Below are 24,293 nucleotides of genomic sequence, written 5' to 3'. Positions count from 1 at the left end.
CCATGTAATTATTTCCCATGGCACATGCCGTGCTGCTGGTGTATGGGATGGGCTCAGATACAAGAGCACCAGGTGCCGTGATTTGCCCACGATGGGCTCCCATCCAGCCCTTGACCTCCTCTAAGTCACCCTGTTTAGTCCAGCTTTGCAAGGGAAGGAGGAACCTGCTAATTTTATGCTCACTCACGTTCAGTGTCACATGTCCTCTCCTAAAATCAGCACAGACAACATGTGCTGAGTTATCCGGGGTTACAACACAGGCGCTCGCCTGTTCAGTACTCCCTGTCGGGACGGCAGCCTGCCCCAAGGTCGCTTATTTTCATGTTTGCACATGTATCCTGTCCCCCTGCGCCTTTCCCAGCCCCTATCTGTGCCTGGATAACCAGCCCGGACGTGTCTGTTCTCCAGCCCTTAGCTGCTGTGGGGAGAAAGAGGGAGCAATTACCTTTTCCTATGCAAAATATCCCCCTCTCCTTGCTCTGATTACTCCCCTGCTCCTTGTCTGTGCAAGCGGTGTGGGTACCCTGAAGGCAGAGCTCCTCCTCCCTTGGCTCTAAGTCTATGAAGACAGAACAGAAAAATACAGTATAAGCAGCTGTGCTGGAGAGGAAGCCACCTGACATGTTGATACAGCAGCAAGTCTGGCCACCTGTGTCGAGAGGTGTCAGGCAGCCAACAAAAGGCATAAGCAAACACCAGGCCAGGTAGGAACGTCTGGAAGAAATCTAACAGCAAGGTGCAAACTTAGTGAAAATAATTGTCCTGGAGAAGCCATGTCCCCAGAGACACTAGGGATTTCCCTTCCTTCTGCATCTGCCTGTCATTCTAAAAGTCAGGGTTTGAGTTTTTGTCTAAGGGAACACGGACGAAGGTTATTTTGCCATTTTTGAATCACTGTTAGTCATATAAATAGAAAAGAGCACTGGTCACCCAGGCTGTTTTTTCAGCCAGCAGTGGAGGACCCCAGTTGCACCTTGAGGCTTTCCTGCATGGGCATTGCAGGGCTGCTTTTGGGGCAAAATGAAACGGGATCTGCAACACGGCTTTGCACGGGAAATGAGAATAAAAGAACAGGAGAAAAGTTTTGCCTGCACTCTTGTCCCACACATACTTAATTTGGGGAAGGAAAAGCTAGGCAGCAAGTAGGTTGGAAAAAAATAAAATGATGTGAAATGGCTGGGTAAGTCCAGCCTGGCGGGGGAGCTGCACGTGATGGCCCAAGAGACCATTGCACAAGCTCTGCCATGAAAAACTGATGGGCAAAAAGGTCCTTTAGCAGTGTATTTATTATGAAAGGATATTAAGTTTTCATCAAGCTGATTTTAGTCAAGAGTTAATAAGCCTAAACTGGTTAGTACAGAGGGAGAAAATGCTAAAGATTTAATTTTTCTTCAAAGTGTTTGTAAAAAAATCAAAGAAAAGATAATTTCTGGCAGCAGGGCGAGGTGTTTTAAATTAATATTTCAGCAGTAGCTGAGGGCTGAGGAGAGGCAGGATGCTTAAATTATCTAAAAACCAAGACTGATTTTGTAGGAGGTTATTACAAGAAAGGCTGGATATCTTCCTGCCTGTTTTGACATACACACAGGGCATTTTGTAGCTGGAGAACCAACCTTGCAGACAGGTGAAAATTTGGCTGGGGAAACGGCCGATTTATCAGCTTATTACTCTGCAAATCTTAATAATGGCTCTGCGAATGCACGTTCAGCATTCTATTTCCAGTGTGATTTTGCTTAACGATTTAGGGGACGTGGCAGCTTCAGCAGCACCACTGTCTTGATTCACCAGCGATGCTAATGGTGGCAGCAGGTTTCTGTAATGCTAATGCACTTTAATGCCTTATACCCACTGACAGTGTTAGGGCAGACTCACAGCCCTCGACCTGCTGCCTGCTCTCTTGCTAACACAGCCTGGCATGCAGTTGGGCTTCTTTGTTGCGAGGTTGGATGTCTTTGTATCATGTGTCCAAAATTGGGACAGCTTCAGTGACAGCGTAGATCCAGCTGGGCTTGTAAGGTCATGCTTGAGCTGCCTCTCGTGGGTCTCTGCCTCTGCTCTCGCTCCCAAGTATCGGTGGAAATGTATCAGCTCGGTTCGGACTGGAGACCCCGCAGGCTGCTCTGGCACGGTGCTGGGGCTGCGTGCCCACATGGCAGCATACCCCCGTGGGCAGCTCCCCTCCTGCCTGCTTCTGCTGGGCCGGAGCCATCTCTGGCACAAGAACCGTATCTCCAAAAATAGACTGAGGCACATAAAATCCATTACATCAATCTCCCCCACTCCTTGTTTATTGCTGGGGTTTAAGCAAAGCAATGGGCCTTGGTTTCTTCATCCTATTTTTGCATACAAGGATGAATTGAGAGTATTGCTCTCATTCCTTGACTCCCAAGGAGGCACATACCTTTCCTACATATCGCAGTCCTGGGGGCATTTCTGAAGATAAAGCATTACCCCACCTTTGACAGTTTAGTTTCTGCAGAAATCTCCTTTTCATTGGCCAGAGACAGAAACTGGAAAAAGCCTGAAGCTTTCAACATACAGGCTGAAGACTGATACCGATGTGGAATTTCATGCTGGTTTTGTGGACTCCAGGTGAGAAACTCCTGTTGGTCTGAATGAGAAAACTGCATGGCAGACGGAGTTAGGGACCACAAACCAATTCCTTTTGGTGATTCACCACCAAGCTCTCAGGCAAATGAAGATGTTGACCAAGCAACTCATCCTCTTCCTCAGAGAAATTATACCATACAAGCCCAGGAACTGTTTTATTGCACACTGTGTTTATTCTGAATGAGAAATCAACAGGAGACGTTGCCAAGCAATGTCACAGTCACCTACCAGTGACACCCCACCCATCAAATGATATCAACATGAGACTGAAATGAATGCAATATGCCTAGCAAAGTTTCCCAGCAAAAGCACCAGTAGGAGATGAAGGCTGCAGAATACTGAGGTAAATCGGCCCAGTTGCTTCAAATAAAAGTAACTTCTCTTCCAGCCCCTGTGCAAGCAAACAAAAGAGGTATCGACAAGGCCACTGGGACACGTGAGACTGTTGGTGGCAGTTTCACCAAATCACTGAGGTACTAGTGGTTTTAGGCACTTAAAAATACCCTGCGATCCTACTGAGCACGAGCTAAGGGCAGCAGAAGGATCAGGTCCAGGAAAAGCTGGCCAAATGCCACAGGCATCCCTACAGAGATGTGCTTTCAGAAAAACACCTGTATAAAGACAGTCCTTCTCAGGAGCCAGCCCTCGCAGACCTCATCCTGCTTGGTCTGAGACAGCTACTGTCCCCCAGGCAGCTGTGCCAGCAGCCAAGGTTGACATGGTGATGACTGAGAAAGATTTCAGGAAAATTTAAAATGCCAGAAAAAGGGTAAAAAGTATTAAATGTAACCACTCAGCTCTTTAAAACCACTCACAAAACAGTGCCAGATTCATTAAAATCCTTTTCAAAGTGGGAGCTGCAGGTTTGTAGCCATAAAGGTGCTGCAGTGTGGATGGTGCTGGGAACCCAGTATGGGCTGTGTGATAGGGAAAGGGCTTTCAGAAGAGCTCCCGGTAGTCTGCAGTGTAAACACCACTGGTTTGCAATGCCAAAGCCACTGAAGGGGTTTTTTAAGCCAAGGAGACAACTCAGGAACTGTTTGACATCTGTTCTTAAAGGTTCAAAGTGAGTAATTTTGGAGCCGGTGAAGACTGCTCTGTGACTACAACCCTCTCACACCCCTTTTTGGCCAACAGCTGAAAAACCTTGACAGGCTGGCATTTACGCACCGCAGCATTAACTTCACAAGTGCTTATGGAGTATACAGTCCACCCCAGTTCATGATGATTTGTCACTTAAAATCCTGGTGAGGTCACTACAGCAGCCATTCAACATAAATTGAGGGATCCCTAGGGATTTCTTGGTACAAATTCCTTTCTAGCTGTCTCTTTTCTAGGTTAAATCTTGTAAACAAGTTGTTAGTAAGAAAGAACAGGCATGAATGTGTATTTCACATGCAGCCTTATTCAGTCAATTTTAAAAAGATCAAAGCTGAATATCCATGCAGTGGCCTGGTGGAGACTTTGTGGATGTCCTTCTCGTCAGGAATTGACTCCCCTGCTCATTCATCCCTAAAACCAGAATCCTCTTAGCATTCCAGTAAAGAAATGTGTGGTTTAGACATAGAAATCCATCCTTATGTTGTGAAAAAAATCAACTCCAGGTCACTTAAGACTATTGAGAAATTTTGGTTGTTCCTCCCCTCTTGGTAAAAGTGTTTCTCCACCAATCTTCGGACCTTTTTTCTCCTAGAAACATAAACCATGGAGGAAAGAAGTTAGACGTGTGGTAAGATGTCTCCCAAACATTTTTTTGACAGAGGTTCTGGAAGGGCTAAATTATCTGATTAAATATTGACAGACACTCTAGGAACCTTCACATTCTGAATTCTTACAACTTTGGTCAAAAGCAAATTCCCCACGGTTAAATAAAACAAAGCTTCAAGAACAGAAAGCAAGAAAAGAAAGTCCATTAAAACACAGCCTGCAGGTACCTGTATGTACCTGACAAAATGCAGAGCTGCTTGGTTTTGCTGGGAGCTCGTAAGGGCACTGAAGCAAAGCGGGGGACAAAAGTACCAAGAGAAGCAGCCAGAGTGCTGAGGTGCTCAGAAACTGCTGGCTCACGCTTACCTTTAGCATCCCGTCTCGCTCCCACTTGAAGAGGCCACAGGTACTGAAAGATGAAGATGGCAGGTGAGGACCACTGTGGTGTGTGTTTGCTGCACGGTATGAGGGGGTCCAAAACTAGCCCCTCACCTTTCCCACACTGCTTAGCACAAGGACTAACGTTCTCGTTTTAGGACATGGTTATGTGACTCCCAACACGTTACTTGTGAATGGACAGTAGAAAAGCCCCAGTCACTATTTCATGAGGTCACTTCTTACCTGCACGGCTTTTTTGGGAGCCTGTCAAGGGAAATAGCTCGGTTGCCACAAGGACATTTGAAAAATCGCTTGATGGCATCATGCCAGTGGTAGTCATGGTTATCCTGCACACACATCTCCAGAGGCTTGAAATAGGTGTAATTACACTGTCAAGGAGGAGAAAGAGAGCTGTGAGTGCTCCACCAGCATGCGAGACCTGTTCTGTGGGTCGGTGACAGATAACATCCAGAGGAAAGCATCTCTGTCTTCTCCCATCCTGAGGAGCCCACCAGTCTGAGAGATCATCGCCCCGGGTTTTGTCACTGCTCCTTCTAATGCCATCTTCCCCTTTTTGCCACTACCCTGTGGCCCTGCTCCCAGCACCTCATGGGGCAAACAGTGGCCCTCTGTGCAGCCCCAAAACAGAAAGGAAAGGCAGTGAGAGGTAAAGTCCAGCATGGGCTGAAACTCTGGGAATGGGAGATAACCCCTCCCTTCCTCTCAGCACATTTAGGATAGTAACAAAGCTCCACTCCTCTTCCTGATGGCAAAGTCCCTGGAAATGCAGACACAGGAATCACACCCAGTGTTACGTTTTCAAGGCACTTTGCTTATTTTGTCATCTAATACGGGGAACTGAGGGTCCTGGTACAAAGCACTTCAGGGAAGAAACTGATAAATATTTTCAGGACACCAACACCCAAGGAACCCACTGGCATAAACATCAAGTTGAGATGTTCAGCACAGCACTAAAGCCTGGTCTTCATGTCACTCAGTGCATGAGCTGCTCTCAGCAACAGTCATAAGGAATGAAACTCTCTCCATTTGATCCCTGCACTGCACTATAGCCAAGAGAGTGACTAATGGGGAGTCTGCAGGATGATCCAGCATCATTTTGTACAATCCATGCCCCACTCCCCTGCTGTCACCTTGGCTCCCCTTCACTCACTGTTTTACATGTCACAACTTGACATTTCACTTCTTTAATGCTCCTCATCTTGTCTTCCATTTCTTCCTTTTTCACCAGGGGCTGAAAGTATTGCTCCTGCAGTTCAGCCTCAGCCTGTGGGGGGACACAAAAAGGGTTGTGGGGAGATAAAGATGGGAGAAGCCGCTCCATAAACGACCTTAGGGCAAATTACTACCGGGCCTGCTTGAAGCAGACTGCAGTCTGGGAGCCAGAGAAACATCAAATATCTCTTGCTTCAAAAAATCCATATAGTGCACGTGCTGTTCTTCACTAACACTGGAATGAGCCACCCCTGAGATGTATGAGTGGGAGGGTTTAACAGCATATACTACTAAAATAAGCACTTACCTACAAGGACAGTGCAGGGAGAGGTTGGGTAGGCAGATGTAACAAATGGAATTGGTTCTTAGCCAAAATACTACTCCTCAGAAGACCTTAAAACAACCAGGACTTCACACCAATACAATGTGTCCAAGACAAGAGCCCTGTGCCACTGGAGGTGCTTTATCCCTGGGAACGTGCTCAGCAAAGACCCCAATGGGAGAAACCCAACCTCTTAGCTCTTAAGGGCAACTGCTGGCATTTCACAGGCTCCACAACTTACATGGGTCCCAGATGAAGGTGGCAGCTGTCTTCATGTGGCCAAGATGTCAAGAAATGAGGGACAAAATAGGTACATGGCTAATTTGGTTTTAAGGTAGAAGGATTTATTTGATCATCCACTAACCAGGAAAATTCACTGATTCTTCCAAACACAGCAAAAAAAGACAATGGCAACTTGACCTTGCCATGGCTATGGTAATAATGCTGAATAGCAGGCACTGTGCCCTGTGTGCTCAGAGACCCCTGACCCTACTCATCAGGATGATTTGGTGCCTATGACATGTTTCGGTGCCTGCTTCTTGCTGAAATCATTATGAGGAGTCCAGACAGCTCCTTAGTTCTGAGCCCTCAGTCATGGCTGGATTGAGGCCATACCTCTTTTAGGACATCTGTGTGCTTGGACTTGGCATTCAGGATTTTCTGGAACTCTTCTGACTCCAGATAGGCCAGCTGCTCACACCGTTTCTTTTGGGCAGGCTCCGGTTCATCCATATCTAGGGAGACAAAAGTGCTCAGTCCTACAGAAGCCAAGTTCAAAACAAGGTTGTGATCTCTAAGTATGACCACTGTAGGAGATTTTGGAAGTCTCAGGTCTCTCAGGCAGATGTTCAGGTCAAACACCAGCCTTTCATAGTTCAGGAGAACATGAAGCCAAGTTCAAATATGGCTTCAGGAAAAAAAAAGGCATTTTTTTATATAACATTGCATCTTCTCTCAAAGTACTGTACTAAGAATTTTCACATCACTCCCAGGGGAGAGAGCAGTGTTGCCTCCCTGACTGATGGAGAAGCTTTAAAGGGAACTAAACAATTCATCCAAGATCACACAGTAAATCACGAGCAGGCAAACTCAAGTTCCCACAGAAAATTCAGATACGTTCACAGATGGGACTATTTCTTGGTTTCCCTTGGTTAAGCCAGCCATGCATTGCAGATGCTCATGTGCTGGAGGAAAGGGAACAGAGATGAGGACAGGGAACTATCAGCGATTACATCTCTCACTCTCCACAGGGTTGAGATTGTTTAGCCTTTGCAACAAACCCTTTAAGTTCTAAACAGACCTAACTTGGCCTCTCTTTGGCACAGCAATTAAGTCCTTAACCCAGCAACTAGTGCTCTGTTCAGCAGGACATAATCATATTTCTTCTGTTCTAGAAGCTAACATCGCATACCATTCTCTGCTTCTGTACCTTGTGGCTGAGCAACATTTTTCTCAACTCTTTCAACAATTTCTAGGACATTGTCAACGTCAGCTCTTTTCCTCTTGACACTGTTCGGGTCAGCTTGAACAAGAACCTGGCCTTTTGCTCGTAGTCGGTGTATCGCAGCCAGCTAGGAAACAGGAAAGAGCAGTGAATATGTTGGTGACCACTCTAGTTCCCATGTTCCTACTTCCAGAAGTAGCAGAGGAAATCTGTCAAATAGAGGAGACAAGATCCACTGGCCTGAGCACAGAGCTGGCCAAAGAGAGGCCCAACAAAATTCCCAGCTCTGCTGTACATCTAATTCACCACATCACCCAACCTCTCGTGACTTCCCAAACCACAAAATCACTCCTCCAGGGGTGTTACCAGGCTTGATATCTCTGCAGCTGTGCTTTAACTGCTTCACAAATCAGCAAGTTTTCCAGAGGAATCAAATCACTTGAGATTTCCACATAAATTGGTAATAATTGGGAACTAATAGAAAATTGCATACAACTATTCCTTTCCATACTCCCAAAATGTTAAGACTCCTTCTTCCTTGCTGGAAGAGAAAAGTTTCTTTGGCAAACATGTGAACAGATTTGTGCCAAGGAAAGATGCAGTCTGTTCTGGCTAGACACCAAATTTGTCCAAACTCATGGCACAACATAGCTAAACCAGTTTAGTTCCCTGTTGCTTACCTGGCAGATGGAAAACACCCACAATACACAGCACTAGCAATGCCAAAGAGCAAACATGCACAGTTTAGCACTCCAGGGATTTTCAGCACAAATCCCCTGCCCCTTCCCAGCACTTAAGGGTTTTCATGCTTGTAAAACAATCAATAGTGACAGGCCTTGCTCTCCTTTCTTCTGTAAAAGTCACTTCAGCACCTCCCATCCTGGTCCAGGACCTATCCAGAACCTGATGCTTTAAGGCACCCCAAACTCCCAAAACACAAGAGCGAAAGAGCAGCCACTAGTGGACAGAGCAGCTCTGTCCCACCTGCATGAAGAACAGAGTGCAAGCAGAGCAACACAGCTACTCCAAACTGCTCTCCCAAAGGTAATGTCCCCAAGAGGTGACAGACTATGTCAGGTCATGAAGAACAGAGTCACTTCTACTCACAGAAGCTGCTAGCGTGCATAAAGAGGTGTTTCTTCAGCAAAAAGCTTAGCATCAGGCTCACGACTTAAGAGATGCCTTCTCTCTCCATCCCCTTTTCCCCAGTCCCATCCCAAGAGGCTCCTCTGTCCCCTGTCCACGCCCAACTGGCATTTGCTGAAATTGTCATTGTGTCAGTGGCTTCAGTGATGCTTGTCTTCAGAGAAGATCAAGAGTGAGCTCATGAGCATCACACGCAAGACAGATCCTAACAACTCGCTGCTGACCAATTCAGGTGAATTTTGAATTAGCAAGAGACACCAGCTCCTGTGGCCAAATGTCACAGACACAGCCCCCTCTTTGGCAGCTGTTCCACTGCTCTGGAGCTTGACTACAGGCAAGATGGTAGCATGAACCTTGGTACTAACAGCTGTCAGGAACTGCAGGTTTCTTGTGTACTGTAATACAGCCCAGTCTGATCCCACAAATCAGAAACTTTGCCAATATCAGCACTGAGCTGTCCTGTATCTGATCAAAGACTCCTCTACTACCACAAACCAAACTTCCCTTAACCTGCCCTTCTTCATACTCAAAAGATTCAAAGAGACGTTACCTTTTTGGCTTCTGCCAAGCTGTCTAGCTTTGGTGTTGGAGGTGGAGACCCGTCAAAGAAGAGGATATCATCTCCTTCTGAGAAGCCTGTGCCCAACCTGGGCCTTTGAGGAGTTGACATTTTTGCAGCTTTGGGAAACTCTGCCCCAGGTATTGAGGAATGGAGCAAGGACTGTCTGGAGGAGGACGGCAAAGCAGGGCTGCTGGCTTTACTTGTGTTCTGGAGGAACCTTGTAAGACAAGAATAATCCATTGAAATAGAGACACAAGTCAAAGAGACAGAAAGGTTTAAGAAACAGATAGGAGTGGAAGGGATGCAGACTGATTTTTCACTAATTGGCCTTTTATTGCTAGAAAATCATGCAGCAATTCAGGCATTCAGGAGAGGAAAACAAGACTGGTAAGGAACTCACCGGGTCGCTGAAATCAAGAGTGACTTGAAGTCACCAGAAGGAGTGAATGACTAATTGCTTTCCAAAACAAAAAACAGAGAGAAGCATCAAATGAAGCTGGGAGGTGGGAGCTGAAAGCACAAAAATGGGCTTCTTTGCAGAACAGGTAGTTAAGCAGTGGGACTCCTTGTCACAGGAGTCACATAAATGCTTAGGTTTACCTAGATCATGGTGAAGAGGTTGGACAGGTTCATGGGAAAAAAAAAAAAGCCTTCAGAAATATTGTGACAGACATCACCTCTAGCTTGGAGAGTCCCTGAAGTACATAGTGTTGTAGGCTGGAAGAGTATTAGGGGGAAATATCATCATGATTGTGCCTAGTCTTATTCTCCTTCAGGTTCTGTTTTGGCTCCCGTTGAGCCTTTTGAGGCTACTTGGCTACATCAATCTCAGTCTCACCCAGGGTGGCTCTTCTGAGGTTCTTCAACAAGACATGCAAAAAACACTTGGCAAATCTTAAGGTTCAGAAGACCCTTGCAAGCCAGGAAGGAACAGAACCAGGACTCCTGACCCCAGTTTCCTACTCTAATCAGCCTCTTCCCATCATGCCTTCCAGTTGCTGGGTACTGTGCTGGAGCATTTGGTTCTCCACTGAATACTGGGGTATTTCTATTTAAATGAAGTTTTTATTAAAACAGCAAAACACCTCCCACAGTTATACTTAGGGCCACAATAATGGAACCCTTCCTGTGAAAGTCAGTATGTATTACCGCCTCTGAATCTCTTCAGATCGCTTTTTTCTGGCCTCCAGCAATTTCTGTTTCTGTTGCTTGAGCAGTGCTGAAGCAGAGACAGACTGGAAATTGGCCCCTTGCTTCTTTTCAGCATCTGGGAAAAAAAAACAAACCAAAACAAAATAAAAAGCCACTACTGTTTGCTCAGAAGGAAGTTGAGTGTTTTCAGGAGTGGGTTTTCCTTCAGGCAAAAGGACAATACCTGCTCTGGTCCAGTGTTTGCAGAGGTTTCGTGCTCCAAAAGTTGGCTGTGCCAGCAGTTCCTTGAATTCCTCAGAACATTGCATGGGTCTCTTTGCTGCACCTGGAGCAGACGAGGCAGAAATACAACAGATTTGGAGCCAGGAAGGGAAGCAGGCCTGGCTTTAGAGATGTAGAGTAGTCTAGGTTGGAAGAAACCCCTGTGGGTCACCTGAGTGAGCACCCCCAAAAAGCAAGGCCAACTTCGTTATATTTGGTCGCCCAAGGCCTTGTCCTCACAGAGCACATCACAAAGACATTTCTACCCCTTCAGCAATTTCATCAGTCAGACAGTTCCCCATCAGCCTTGGCTGTCTGTGGTGCTCCCACTGTTCCCATTTGTTGAATGCTTGAAAGCCCTGAAGCCACCACATCTTATCCCTGGAGCAGCTAAAAGCTAGAGACAGGACACACACTATGTTGCCTGAAATGGAGGCAACTGAGGGAACTGAAAGCTGTGAATAAGACATCTAAGTTACATCTAGAGCACATCATAGTTCGAATAATCTGTCATCTGCTCTCCACCGAGCATAAAAAGGGTGTAATATTAAGGGCTTTACAGAAATTAAATGGAGGCAGAGAAGATCAGTGACACCCCAAAGGCGATGGGGACATGCTTTGAAGATCACAAAAGAAAAGCACTAGAAACAGGCTGGGTACTCAGGAGGTCCCCTGCATTGCAGACCTGACTGATTTATACTTAGTATTCCTTGGAAGCTAAGATTGACAGAAGTCATCTAGTTTAATCAAACAAAATAAATTCTCTGGTTCAACGTTCTTAAAATTTTGAAGTTTTAAGATTGAAGATTAAATGTGAAGATTCGCATTAATCTGGCAAAGATCTGCTGTCACTGTCCAAAGACAGAACAGGACACTTAATTCAGGGGCACTGATGAAAAAAAGATGCATGGAGCTACACAGTTGCTTAGTTACATTTGCCTTGCAGCTGCAATCTCAAAAGGGAAGAGGAGTTTTGATCAGTTGAGAAAGCAGCCTGCAAACGGCTACCTCTGTAGCAAACCAATTGCCAGATTCATTCAGTGAGTAGCGGGGTCCTGGGACACAGCTACACGTCAAGCTGGCAATATCTGGAGGGTGAAGAGACTACATGGGTAGTTAGGTACCAATTTTCTGCTTGGTTTCCTGGACAATTGCATCAACTCCTCTCACGACCAGATTGGAGAGAGTGGTTTGAATCTTCCTTTTCGGCACTGCAGCTGCTGCACTAGAAAGAGGAAACAAAACCAGAACATCAGTTTTCCCATGCTTAGAGCAAGGACAGGAGCTCGAACGCTAGCCCAGTGCCTCAGCAGAACTCCAGCCACCCTAAAGTGTGCCTCTCTCCTGTCATCTGGCTGTCTTTGGGAAGGATGTGGATCTAAATCCAAATTCTAGCACAATGTTTAGGATCTCCCATTTCTCCCTGGGTTGAGATATGTATTTCCTATGCATTGAGAGAAAACTAAACGTAGGTAAAGGCTAAGCTTTGCTCACAGTTAGTTCCAGGGATGGAGAAAAGGCTAGAATTGCTTCATTACTGCGGAGTCACACCAGTTATCAGAGGGCAGTGGTAAGGGAATGAAAGCCGTGTGTAAGCACAGGGCTTGATCCAGCTGTGACTCAAGTCTTTCCACAGCTGTCTTCAGGGGGATTGGGATGAAGGACCTGGCCCCTCCATGCTACTTATGAGATGCATACTGATCTACTGATCTTGGTCACTTAATAATATGCGGGGGTACTACTGTCTCTTCATTAACACATAGTGATACTGTATTATTTCAGCCAAGGAAGAGAGGAGGAGAAAATACAGAATACACTGAGTCTTGGATTAAATGCAATGAGCCATAACAAAATACGGTAAGGGAATGGCACTGAAAAATACTCGGAGACTTGAATGCTTGGGATCTCATGATAAAATTCATTTCATCTACTGAAACACAATGCCGCCTGGCTTCACAACAGAATATTAATTTAGAGGTAAAAACACCCCTTACCACATCTTAGCGCTGACCGTTAAAATTTTCCTATCAGATGCGGCTCTGTTACCCCATGGGGCCAGGAGGATTACACCAAATGTGGGGCATTTATTCCTCTCTGGTGAATGTAGTTAAGTCAAAGGGATCTCTACCTAATTAGACCCCCTTAGAGATAGCTTCAGGCTCACTTGTATATGGGAGGGAAATTCTGTTCAAAAGCAAGGAAAATAAGTGGTTATCTTACACTGAGGCTGCATATGCTGCTGAAGAGACACCTCCATAGTGAAACCCATCCTGACACAGCCTCTCCTTCAAACTGGGATTTTTCCGACCAACTTTTTTGGGAATACGGCCACCAGAGAAGGTGGACTGCAGATCTGCCCGCTTCGAGCTAAGCTTCTTGTACTGGGATTGTATGTGATACTGACAATATTCACAGTCGTTCTGAAAAGAAATGGGAGAAGCCTGTTGCAGAACACTAGCAATTACAATTTACTTCATTCCTCTCACCCACACACATCTTTCTATGGCTAAACTGAAGTAACATCTCTATTGTAGTAGATAGGTCCAGCATTTGACCAGCTCAGCAAACATATGCCCACACTCCAGCAATGAAAAACAAAACTAAAATTGCCCATACTAATCACTGGAAAAAAACCTGTGCATCAAGGAATTTTAAAGCTATTCCTTGGCTCAAGTCAACTGAAGTCCCAGGTCCTCTTGCCCAGATTCTGTACTCTTGACTCCGAACTGCATGCTATTTTCTTACTGGTATGAACACAAAGGAAAACTAACACCGGAGCAAGATATTTCGTGCACTCATTTCAAATTAATTCATCAGTTCTCAGTGTCCGTCTGAAGGAGTTTAGAACTGAAGATAGTGAACCTGCCAGTCAGAGACAGCAGTGCCATAAATGCACTCACTCAGGGTGTTCTTTAACTTTTTACCAAAAAAATAACTCCATTCTCATTGATATTCGTCTGCCCCAGATTTGTATAACTACAATTACCCCACAATCAAACATTCTTTGTCAGTAATTAAACAGACAGCCAATTCCTTCATGAGGTTCTTCTGCCAGACAGCCTCCATCTATGGTTTGTTCCAGGTGGCACTGGAACACATCACTGACATTGAGACCCCTGTGCACAGCCACCTCGTGGAGCAGGTCTGCAATCACAGCCTTGTTTGCTACAGTTACCTTCTGTATTTGTCTTCCTCCCATTCCACACACTTTGAGTTTCTCCCCAGTTCTTCATTCCTTCATTTTCTCTCCTCCTTCTAAGTGCTACCCAACTAACTATAACCCTTCTGACTCAGGGTTCCTTTCAGATATCATAACATCATCATAGCCATGAAGTGACATAGTCCACAAGTCCTTTAAACTAGTACGAGCCAGTACTGTCCCTAAAAGAAGAATCCCAACACCTTTTTCCTCTCATCTCCAGTGCCCCACATTCAGGTATAAATATTCTGCCAGCTTGAGGGCACGCTGGACTAGGGAACTCATTGAGTTAAAACCATCTCCGAAAAACACAGCCATTCCCAACAAAAACCTCCTATTGTTTTACCTTGGATCAGTTCTCTAGTGCAGTGCATGGAAGCTTGCACCGGTGCAAAGGAGACTGAAAGGGTGTGGAGACGGTGGCAGTCATGGGTCAAGACCATCTCTTTTCACTGCAGCACCAGCTTTGCATTTAGGTAACTACTGTGCTGCTGCCACAGTGCCATCAGAGAAGCAGCTCCTCTGGGTTTCATTTCTCAGTTTCTCCACCCACTTTAGTCGCAAGTCAAGATCCAGAAACAAGTCAAAGAGTTGGAGCATCAGTACAAAATCAGCAGCCAGATTTTTACCAACAGCTTAAGGATGTCCTAACTACTGAGATACAGACCAGGTTCACAATCTGTGCACAAGGATCACCGTTCTTCTTCCTGGCTTTGCAAGTGCCCATGTCCAGAGCTTCACCCATGAGGAGGATCTTCTGGGGATGGTCAACAGACAAACACACCTAGAAAGAAATCAGAACATGCCTTGAGGAGAACTGGATGGGCTTCTCTCTAGATATCACTGGTTTGGCTCTGGTCCAGTTTGGTACCTCTGGTATTAACAATGCAGTTTTAAAATGCAGGCCTAGTTTAAGAAAGCCACATGTCCTGTTCAGATTGCGAAAAGGCTCAGTTAAAAAGTTAATTTATTTCTCACAAAGAGATGAAAGACATTGGATTTCTATGCTCAGAGCCTCAGGAAACCAAGGACCAGCAAAGGCAGATCTAGTTGTGCTATAAATGATGGTCCTCCACAAACTCTTGGCTCTGATGCCATCATGGCAACCACACTCGGCAGTAGATGGGAAGGAGATGTACTAGAGCTTGTCCCTCTCCATATGTCTAGGTCCAATCAAAACTGACCCCTGTGCAAGAAGAGTGCCTACTTCACACAACCAAAGATACTAGGAATTGTGTCTGTAGGTAAGAAACACTTTAAGTCATCAGTTTTAATGTAGTTCTAAATGTGTACATTTTAGCTAAGAGCAGCCATTCTTAACAGTTAAATACAGCCTTTACATTAGATCTGGTATGCCCTTCTACTCACCAACAGGACTTTCTTCTGCTTTTTCATGTTAATTCAAGCAATTATATAGCTTAATAGACAATTAATGAGATTCTTAATTTTTCCATTTGGAGAATTTAAAGTGCAAAACACTACATCACCAGCTACTAGATTGCAATTCCACTTGACAGAAGTCAGTAAAAATGGTTTCCATTCCAGTGGAATTAAAAAGATATTAAAAAAAAAAAAAATTATTAGCAAAATGAAGCCACCTTAAATATTTTGATACATACAGAAAAGTAATTCATCATGCTCTGCATTTGTAAGTAATTGATTAAACAAGCAAACTACTATGTATCAACTATGTATCAATACATAATACATCATTTGTTTAATAAATCAAATATTGCTGCTTCTTAGTCATGATTTTGGAACCAGGAAACATTTTGCAATCACATCTCATGCTTAAATAAGAAGAGAGAAATGAGCTTCCCCACCTTTTTCAGCTTTGAGAGACCTCTAGGCTGAAATAGGCATTGCACTGAAGTAGCTGAATAAACTGAAATGAAAATACACTCCCTGGTAGAGCCGACTGCTACCGAGAGCAGATTAAACTCTTGAATAAACTCTGATTTTAGATGCTTAATAGGACTTCTTGAAGTTCAGTCTTCCAGAAGGCCAGGAGCAAATACACACCACGCAAATATCTAAATGCAATTCAAACCGTTTAGGCAGACTGCTGTAATTTCAGCCTTAACATGTGTTCTAAAGCTAAACCTCAAGCAGATATGAAAAAGTTCAGCTAGGGGTTTTTATCTACAGCTGACGGGCAAGTGAAAAATCCTCTCACCTCATCGGAGCCTTCTTTAGGTTTCATAGGATTAGCATTGAGCAGCCCGATGACTGTGCCTTGGTCTGTCTTCCAGTGCTCTTTGTGGACATCACCGAATAAGAAGAGTGAGACACACCGATTGAGATCCCGTAGGTCGTTCAGTCGCCAGATACTGAAGGTTCTGCCCTGGAACAGACATTGGCTTTCCTTTCAGCTCTCAGTCCAGGGACACTGACTGCATCCCCTCTTGCTGTTGCTTTTAAAGAGTTATTCTGATTTCCACCCCCCTGGGTTTTCCTGATTTAGAAAAGCACAATTCGTAACCTCAGAAGAGGTTAGATATAGTATCTCCAGCCATGCCACACAGCCAGTTCTGGGATTCTTAAAGGCCAAAATAGCACAATAATTCTGCTACCACCAATCTTCCTGATATTAAAGCTGGGCAGCACTCTTGCTTGCTGAATAAAGAGGTTTTTACCCCACTGAACAAACAAAACCAAGGCATATCTAGATCTCTGTTTCATCAATGACTTTCTATAGGACATGTACACCATTTAGGACAGAACGGCCTCTAGGGAAATGCTGGAAGCAGAATGCGTTGGCACATTTAAAACAAGAGGGCTGTCTAGAAACCCTGGGAGTCACAGTCCTTTTTTTCGCACTGGCATTTAACATATAACAGTGGATGAACAGATTTAAGACAGATTTATGCCATGGTTACATTAGCCAATGCTACTGTCTGGGACAGTTGCACCAGATAAGCTAAGGACTTACCCTGAGGACTAAAAGCAGCATTACTGCATGAAACCAGACGAGCCAAGACCTTTAATACAGTAGCTTTTCATTAACTACATGGAGTTGGGTGATTAAGTTGAAGACCTAATTAGTTTATCAGGAAAGAAGACCAGCATTTCACTTGAACTGAGCAAGGGATACAACAAAGTTACTTACATTATTTGCACTCTGAGGAGTGGTCTTCTTCACTATGACTCCAAACGTTACCCAGTCTATTTCCTCCAGATTTTCTGCAGCAAGTTTGCTCTTCAGCTGGGACAGTCGGATGAGCTTCCGGTTAGCCATTTTCCTGTCCATTTCAGCCGATGAAACCCGGGGTTTTCTACATCAAGTGAAAGCATGTAAAAGAGAACACATCCATTGGCATAAATGGACAGAGACAATCAAAACCATCCAGCATTCTTCTGGGGAGACTATCTCTTGCTGCAAAATGCCTCTGTGCCTTATTTCACCCAGAGTTCACTTCAAACAAAACCCCTCAGTTCAGGACTCTGTACAAATATCAGAAAGCTACTGATCATGCTGGGTTTTGTCCAAAAAGCTGCACCGCAACTTAGCCCCAAGCCTGCATTAACTCTGCTCATTTCAGGAAGGACTGAGTACCATGACTGTCTGAGCAAGGTTTGGAAATTCAGCATGGTTTCTGGTGAGGAAAGACACTGTGAGTATTCAGAGACCTCTTGTGGCCACATCGAGTATGGGGATCACGAGTGGCTCCTGAGGCTTCTCAGTGTGGTGCAAAATCTGCTCAACTGGAGCACAGTCAGGCGTTGCACATGCCCACTGCATCCCTCCTCCACCACTGAGGACATCCCAGGGAAGGCAGTGCTAACAAAATGATAGGTTTTTTGTTAGAAAAGAGCAAAGGTGAAAATAGAAATATGGTAATAAGCCAAAAGTCAATGTTACCTGTTTACTGATCAATCAACCAGCCAATGCTGTGGCTTTGCGTTACGTCCCCTAATGACAACTGACTAATCTGATATGGTTAAATGATGTATATACAGCAAATCAGAAATCCAGTCCTCCGCGCACCACTTGTGTGACTAGCATCACAGGACATTGGATTGATTGCATTTTCTCTCCCATTACTGGAGGGTGATGTCCCCAGACAGAGCCCAGTGCTGGGCTGCTGACCTTAATCTCAGTCCCGAGAAGGTTTCCACAGACACTGGCTGAGTTGTTGCACTGGAGCATGTAGGCATGTGAGGAGTCTTCTCTCTGGTCACCTTACTGGGTGTGTTCCCTGTGGCAGACTTGAGAGGCTGGAACGCCAGACTGAGGACTTGTCGTGGAGGAGGAGTCTTGTTCTCTTTAGCAGGAAAAAAAGCAAAAAAAAAAATCTTGATAATGAAAGAAAACTTCTCAACAAAAATAATACTAACTTACACCCGACCAGAGACAGGAGTCTAATATAACACACTTAAGAAAAAGGTGTAAAACTGTCTTATTTGTACTGAACTGGTCTCCCAGTCAGCTGGGAACTGACAGCTCCAGATCAGTCACATGTAACTCAAGCAATGAATTCTGCCTGGTGAGGAGCTTCCCAGAGCAGCTCTTATTTTCCAGGCAAGCTAAACTGTAGGATACACAGATGCAAGCTAGACTGCTGTCAGTGTCCAAGTTAACCGTAGCAGTACAGAGCATAGCACCCATTGCAAAGAATACAATAACTAACTCTGTAGTGAGCTCTGCTCCGCTGTGACCAGACTGCTACTGGTGCACTGACTAGTGTAAAACTATCCTGGATGTGTCTACACCGCTGCTGTGAACTAGACAGGCTTTCAACAAAAGTGTGTTTCAGTGAAAGGCAGACTGAGAATGGTACCTGCTGAGGATGCTTTTGATTTCTGGATTCCTCGCTTGGCTGGCGGTAAAGGATTGCCCAGCTGGGCTGAGAAACATGGTGACTCTTGCAGCTTCTGAACTTTCCTTTCCTTTAAGGGTGGACAAGGAGATTTACCTGGCCAAGAAAACAAAAAATTATTTATGAGATCTCAGGATCTGGACTCAAACACTAAGAACTGCTCCAAATTAAGTAATTCTCTGAATAACAAGTCCACATAGAAGCCCTTCAGCTAAGTTGCCAGCATCTGAAATGCAACAGCCAGAAAAGCCCCAATGCCTTTTCCTCATGATGACCTAAAACTCTGGATGTCACTGAAACCACAAAGCTGTGGAAAGTAGGAACATCCCCTTGCTTTTCAATTTTCCCATGTAGTTTCATTACTACACCCAATGTGCTACAGCAACAAATATAGTTGTGTTTTCTGGGTGTACCAACGTCTGCCAGTGAGAAGGGACACTTCCAGCAGAAGACCCTGGAGCACTTCAGTCATGAAAGATGCCCCATGTAGAATCAACCCCTGATGCAGACACCAAAACTGCAGCTCATTGATTTAGTCTGTAGCCGCAGGAAACAACCTGTGTGGGAATACACCATACCACCATTCCTCCTCGCTACTCAGTGCCCACTTTGGGATTATCTGGAGTCTTGCCTATAAACTGCAAGTTGGTAGGTCAACAAATCATAAACCCATTTAATTAGTCTCATTACCAGGGGTTTTCTTCTCAGGGCCTGAGCTGGACTGCTGCCCAATAGCAGCCTTTTGCAACTGCTCCTGTAACATCTTCATCTGTTCCTGCAATTTTCTCAGCTCAGCTAGGAAAGAGAGGAGAAGAAAAAGGGTAATAATGAAAACAGCGGGAAGCCATTGCTAACAGGGATTTATGAGATCCCTGGAAGTCTGGCAGTTTTACTACATCATAGGAACTTAGAAAACAAAGACTCGAGCCACAATACAGATTTACTTGAGTCTACATAGCTCACAGTGAAGGGACACTTTTCCATACAGCCTGGAGCTGACTTCTCTCATATAAATATTTTACTTGACTGTAGTATGCTCCTTGCCACGTTGCATATATCTTTCCTACTGAACATAAGACAATTTATATGGCTGATGATTGCACTCCCTACTATAAAGAAATGTTTCCAATATAATCAAATATGTGGCCCAGAGACGGGAAGGCTCAGTGGCCAACTCTGCTTCCGCACTGACTGGTATGGCGGAGCCTCCTGCTGATAAGTCCTGAGGGGGAAGGGATTGCTGTGCTGGTGAAAGATGCCAGGATGACAGCCCTGAAGACTGAAGCAACATTGCTCTTCATCAAACAAGGCACAGGTACATAGGCAACCTTCCCTGTCCTGCTCACCACAGCTAGTTTAGTCTCCCTAGCTTACTTCAGTTCTCTGTCTTTCTTTTGGAAAAACAGGTTTGGTGAGTTTAGTCATTGAAGACTGAAAACTCGACCTAGAAACTTTCACAAGGACTTTCTGTATTGCCCCTCTGGGCACCATCCTAAAGTAAGAAGCAGCAGGCCCTGCCTTCTGCCCATTAGCCCTCTAGAGACAAGATATATATCACAAATCAGATAAAAGATGCTGTTACAGAAACCTTGCAGTTCTTGGTTGGTTTTCTCTTTTGCCTGACTGTGAGCTGAAGTGGGGACAGTTTCTTCTGCCGCCTCCTCTTCCAGCAGGTCATCTACATCTCCAAACAGTGCAGCCAGGTTCTCCTTCTGCTCATCAGTCATGCTGTCCTCAGCGTCGACCTCCTCAGTGTAGGACGCATCATCTTCTGCATCGAAGAGCTCATCGTATTCATCTGGTTTTCCCCCCTCATCCTCTGGGGCATCTTCCTCCTCAGCAGAATTCCCTTCCTCAGTTGCCTCGCTTTCTTCCAGGAGGGAGGCCAACAGATCCAAGTCATCATCAGCTAAGGCAAAAATTAAACTCAGCGTTATTTCTGTCCAGTTAGAGGAAAGCTGCCATGGAATAAAACATCCAAGATACTCTAATCACAAGCTAATGACAACTGAAACTAAATCAGAGCAGCAAGTGGAATTCTTAAAAAACTACTTCAGCTTTGGCTAAAGGAAGATAAAGCAGCTTCCTGCTGCCTGGTCAGATGGAAATGTGGTTGCAGACACTCTCAGCTTGTGATCCAGGCTGGCTGGTAGGCAGAAAACTTGCAGGCCACTTAGCGCTGGCTTTTCCTCCTATGCAGCTGCTTGTACAATAGCTGCTGTTACAAAGAAAAGCCTTGAGACCTGTAAAGGTGTAGCCAGGAGCTCTACAGAGACACCCACGTGGCTTTTGCCAATAGAAGCTGAAGAGGAAGATGCAAGGCAGGCAAGAAAGCATATTCTCACATATGCTTTGCTCAAGGAAGAGAGTAGAGCAAAGAAACATGGATCAAAGGTACAAATAATGGAAAAAAGAAAATCAGCTACAGAGAGAGGAATGGGAGAGAGAGCAGAGCTGAACTGCAGAACAAACCAGGAAATGTATTTAGCCTTTGCTGCTGAAGAAAACACAAAACCAGGGAAGGGGCAGAGCAGCCTCACAGAAAGGTGGCAACAATGAAGGCAAGGGGCAACCTCAAAGGCCTCCCCAAATGAAGTCAGTGCAACATTATTTCCCTTGCTAAAAAGTTTACCAAGATTTCTGAACACTTGAACTTATTAACTAACGTATTAGTCAGAAGACAATTTTCCTACTGAAAGTAAAAGAGTACTTTCCCCCTTACCATCCATGATTTCACCAGGATTTCTTCAAGAGTCCCTCAAGCAAAAATATTCTGTTATGGGGAGAACAACATTGATACTGTTAAAATAGATATAGCTCAACTAGAAATACATGTTTTGTTCAGGCACCTTATTTGATGATTTGCAAACCACCAGCTTGTTTTTGTTTACAGCTGCAGATGAGGGCTCCACTAAATTTAAAATCTCCATGTACATTTTCTACATCTAAAGTCTGATCTATGCTGAACTCACTGCAGCACAAGGGCATTACTTTTAGAAAAAAGCCCATAACAGACACAGACTTTAAGAAATGCCTACCATGTTTTCCTAGTAAAAACCATTTCCACCTCATCAGTCCTGTGTTATAATCATACTTAGCATTTAACTAAAGCAAATTTTCCAAAATGGATTCAGTCTTCATTTGAAAATGGAAGAAGGTAGCAAGGCTTCGCTCTCTTCTCACAACGCAGTTCTTATTCTTAAAAGCATACATTCTACATTTCTCACAGCTCCTCCATTTCATGGACACATGACCATGAAAAATAATCGCATAGGCAGACATAAATGGCCAAGGGAAGACTGTATAACAGAAGAGAAATCCTCTGGGGATGGATTACTCACAAACCCAAACTCTAACTCTCTGCTTGCAGGTCTTCCTGCTGCAGAGACTTTTGTTTCGCCCATAAACTCCACTTTTAATAGTTCTCTCTTTTCTCTTGCTCCAGAATATTAATTTTCAGCAAAGAACAAAACAAAACTCAAGAGCATACACGAGCAGGCGTGGCTAGTGACCACCACACAGCTCCGGGCTCCCGCGGTCCTGCTGGTGACACCGGCCCCGGGGTCCACCCTGCTGCCGAGCGGGTCCCGCGGGGGCTCACCCGGGCGGCCGCGCGGGAGGCGGGTCACCCCGGGATCTCCCCCTGACGGCCAGCCCCGGGCACCCAAGGCCCGGCAGAGCTCGGCTGTGCCGTGCCGTGCCGGCCGCCGCTCGCCTCCGCGCGGACCACAGCAGCCGCGGGATCCCCATCTCTGCCCCCAGTGGATCCCCGATTCTGCTCCAGCGCTGCCCGGGATCCCCGCCCAGGGGATCCTCCTTCCCCTCACGGCTCCCCTCGCCGCTCGGCCGCCTCCCTCACCCAGGGGAACCCCGACCTCCTCCAGAGTTTCCCCGCGGACCTCCGATGCCTCACCCCAGCCTCTGCCCCCCGGGAATCGCTTACTGGGCTCCCGGCCCCCCCGCACCCCCGATCCCTCCCGTGGCCCCCGGGCCTTCCCTCACACGACCCCACTCACCGCCGGCCGCGCGCTCTCCGGCACCCGCCAAAACTCCAACCCGGACCACGCCCCCCCCCCCGCGCATGCGCGGGCGCAGCTCCGGGGTGCGCGCGGCGCGCGCTCGCGCCATCGTTAGTCCTGGCAGCAGGGGCGCCGCCCGGCGCCATCTTGCTTGTGGGCAGGCGGCGGGGAGGATGCTGATGCCAAGGGTGTGGGCCAAGGGAGGGGGAGATAGCGGCGTAGGGACGAGCGGCTGTGCTGAGTGAGGTCACGGGTGTGAGGACGACGACGTCATGCCATTGTTATACGCCTCGGTGGAGCTGCGTGAGGTGTCATGGCCTGCCCTCTGGGGTGGCCCCATGGCATGAGGCCTGTGTCCACAGGCCCTGGGTGAGCCCGCTTCAGCTGTGAAGAACTGCCTGTGCCTGGTCAGGGTGGCCTCCAGGACTGGTTAGAGCAGGCGCCATAGTCATCTGAACAACCTAAATCATCTCGGCACTTGTGTTAAGCCAGCAAATTCAAACCCAGGTATTGTCATGTGCAGTTGACAGGATTTTGTAGTCCGGTTCAGTATTTCTTTGGTACAAGCAACTATGATTCTGTGAAAAATAGTATTTCTGAATATGTACAAAGTCAGTGCTCTAGCCCCTTTCCCCTTGCATCAATTATATGCAGAAATTGCCCCCAGAACAGAAGGATTTGAGCTCAGATCCCAAGGCTCTTGCACTAAGTCTACCCTGCAAGTTGATACACAAAGAAAGAGAGGATGTCTGATATTTAAAGGCCAGCGGTACCAGCACCGGGTTAGAAAAGATAAATTAAGTACCAAAATTCTGTGGTAGCTAAAGGAATCAAGAAAAAGTTCCAGCAGATGGCAGGAAAAAGCTCAAGATACATTCGGATATCCAAAGCGAAGAGAGAAATGCTCTGCTGAGCAGTTAAAATGCTCTGCTGAATAGTTGTCAGCCAAGCTGTCTGGCGTGTGTCATGTTAGATAGACTCTCTTGGGTTTGGGTTTTCCCCCCAAAACCACATGCCTTGCTCGGGCATGCTGGGCTAACTGGTTCTGGATGCATCTGCCTGCGTGGTGCTTGTGCAAAAGTGTTTCAGGGGAGCCAGAGCAATGAGTAACGACAGGAGCTGGGGAGGAGTGTGTGGGTGCTGAGGGCCCAAGGAGGCTCCTCTGTATTGCTGCTCACCCACGATGGAAGTGGGGAAACAGCTTGTGCCCCATCTTGGCATGGGTGCGAATCCGTGAGCAGGCATCGGGACGCTGTGTTTTTCGTATTTTCCCTCCCTCTGGCTGCTAATTGCCGTTGTGACCCAGGCTAATCACAGAGCATCACCAAGTCCCCCTACTTTCCATCTAACTGGAGTAACGATGACTTGCCCACTAATGATGACTTGCCCACTCCTGCGACTTGAAGTTAGCAAATCCAAAGATACTTTCCTGCTAACAAA

General features: G+C 45.9%; 1 protein-coding gene across 1 annotated transcript; it reads right to left on the bottom strand.

Moving 5' to 3' along the window:
- Positions 1-2,765: 2,765 nt before the first annotated feature.
- MCM10 (minichromosome maintenance 10 replication initiation factor) lies at positions 2,766-22,895 on the bottom strand. Its single transcript, XM_076328619.1, has 20 exons — positions 22,851-22,895; positions 21,557-21,607; positions 20,423-20,743; positions 19,525-19,629; positions 18,796-18,930; positions 18,105-18,279; positions 17,124-17,289; positions 16,191-16,358; positions 14,682-14,798; positions 13,036-13,235; positions 11,940-12,040; positions 10,778-10,879; positions 10,552-10,669; positions 9,391-9,619; positions 7,680-7,821; positions 6,866-6,984; positions 5,867-5,980; positions 4,939-5,084; positions 4,684-4,726; positions 2,766-4,299 (listed from the first exon to the last, which is right to left on the bottom strand). Exons 2-20 carry the CDS (start codon positions 21,561-21,563, stop codon positions 4,216-4,218), a joined length of 2,592 nt encoding a protein of 863 aa, XP_076184734.1. The 5' UTR covers positions 21,564-21,607; positions 22,851-22,895; the 3' UTR covers positions 2,766-4,215.
- Positions 22,896-24,293: the final 1,398 nt, after the last annotated feature.

Source organism: Aptenodytes patagonicus, chromosome 1 (genome assembly GCF_965638725.1).
Source record: "Aptenodytes patagonicus chromosome 1, bAptPat1.pri.cur, whole genome shotgun sequence".
Taxonomy (NCBI): Eukaryota; Metazoa; Chordata; class Aves; order Sphenisciformes; family Spheniscidae; genus Aptenodytes; species Aptenodytes patagonicus.
Note: the sequence above shows the minus strand (reverse complement) of the source record. Positions and strands in the feature narration are given on the sequence as shown.

Bases quoted from the DNA above. Each gene is read 5' to 3' on its own strand.
- MCM10 (XM_076328619.1), bottom strand. The intron at 17,290-18,104 runs GTCAGCAGCCCA...CACTTGATGTAG, and splicing joins TTCTCGGGACTGAGATTAAG to AAAACCCCGGGTTTCATCGG. The intron at 10,880-11,939 runs GTACCTAACTAC...CGTCTGCTCCAG, and splicing joins GGAAACCAAGCAGAAAATTG to GTGCAGCAAAGAGACCCATG.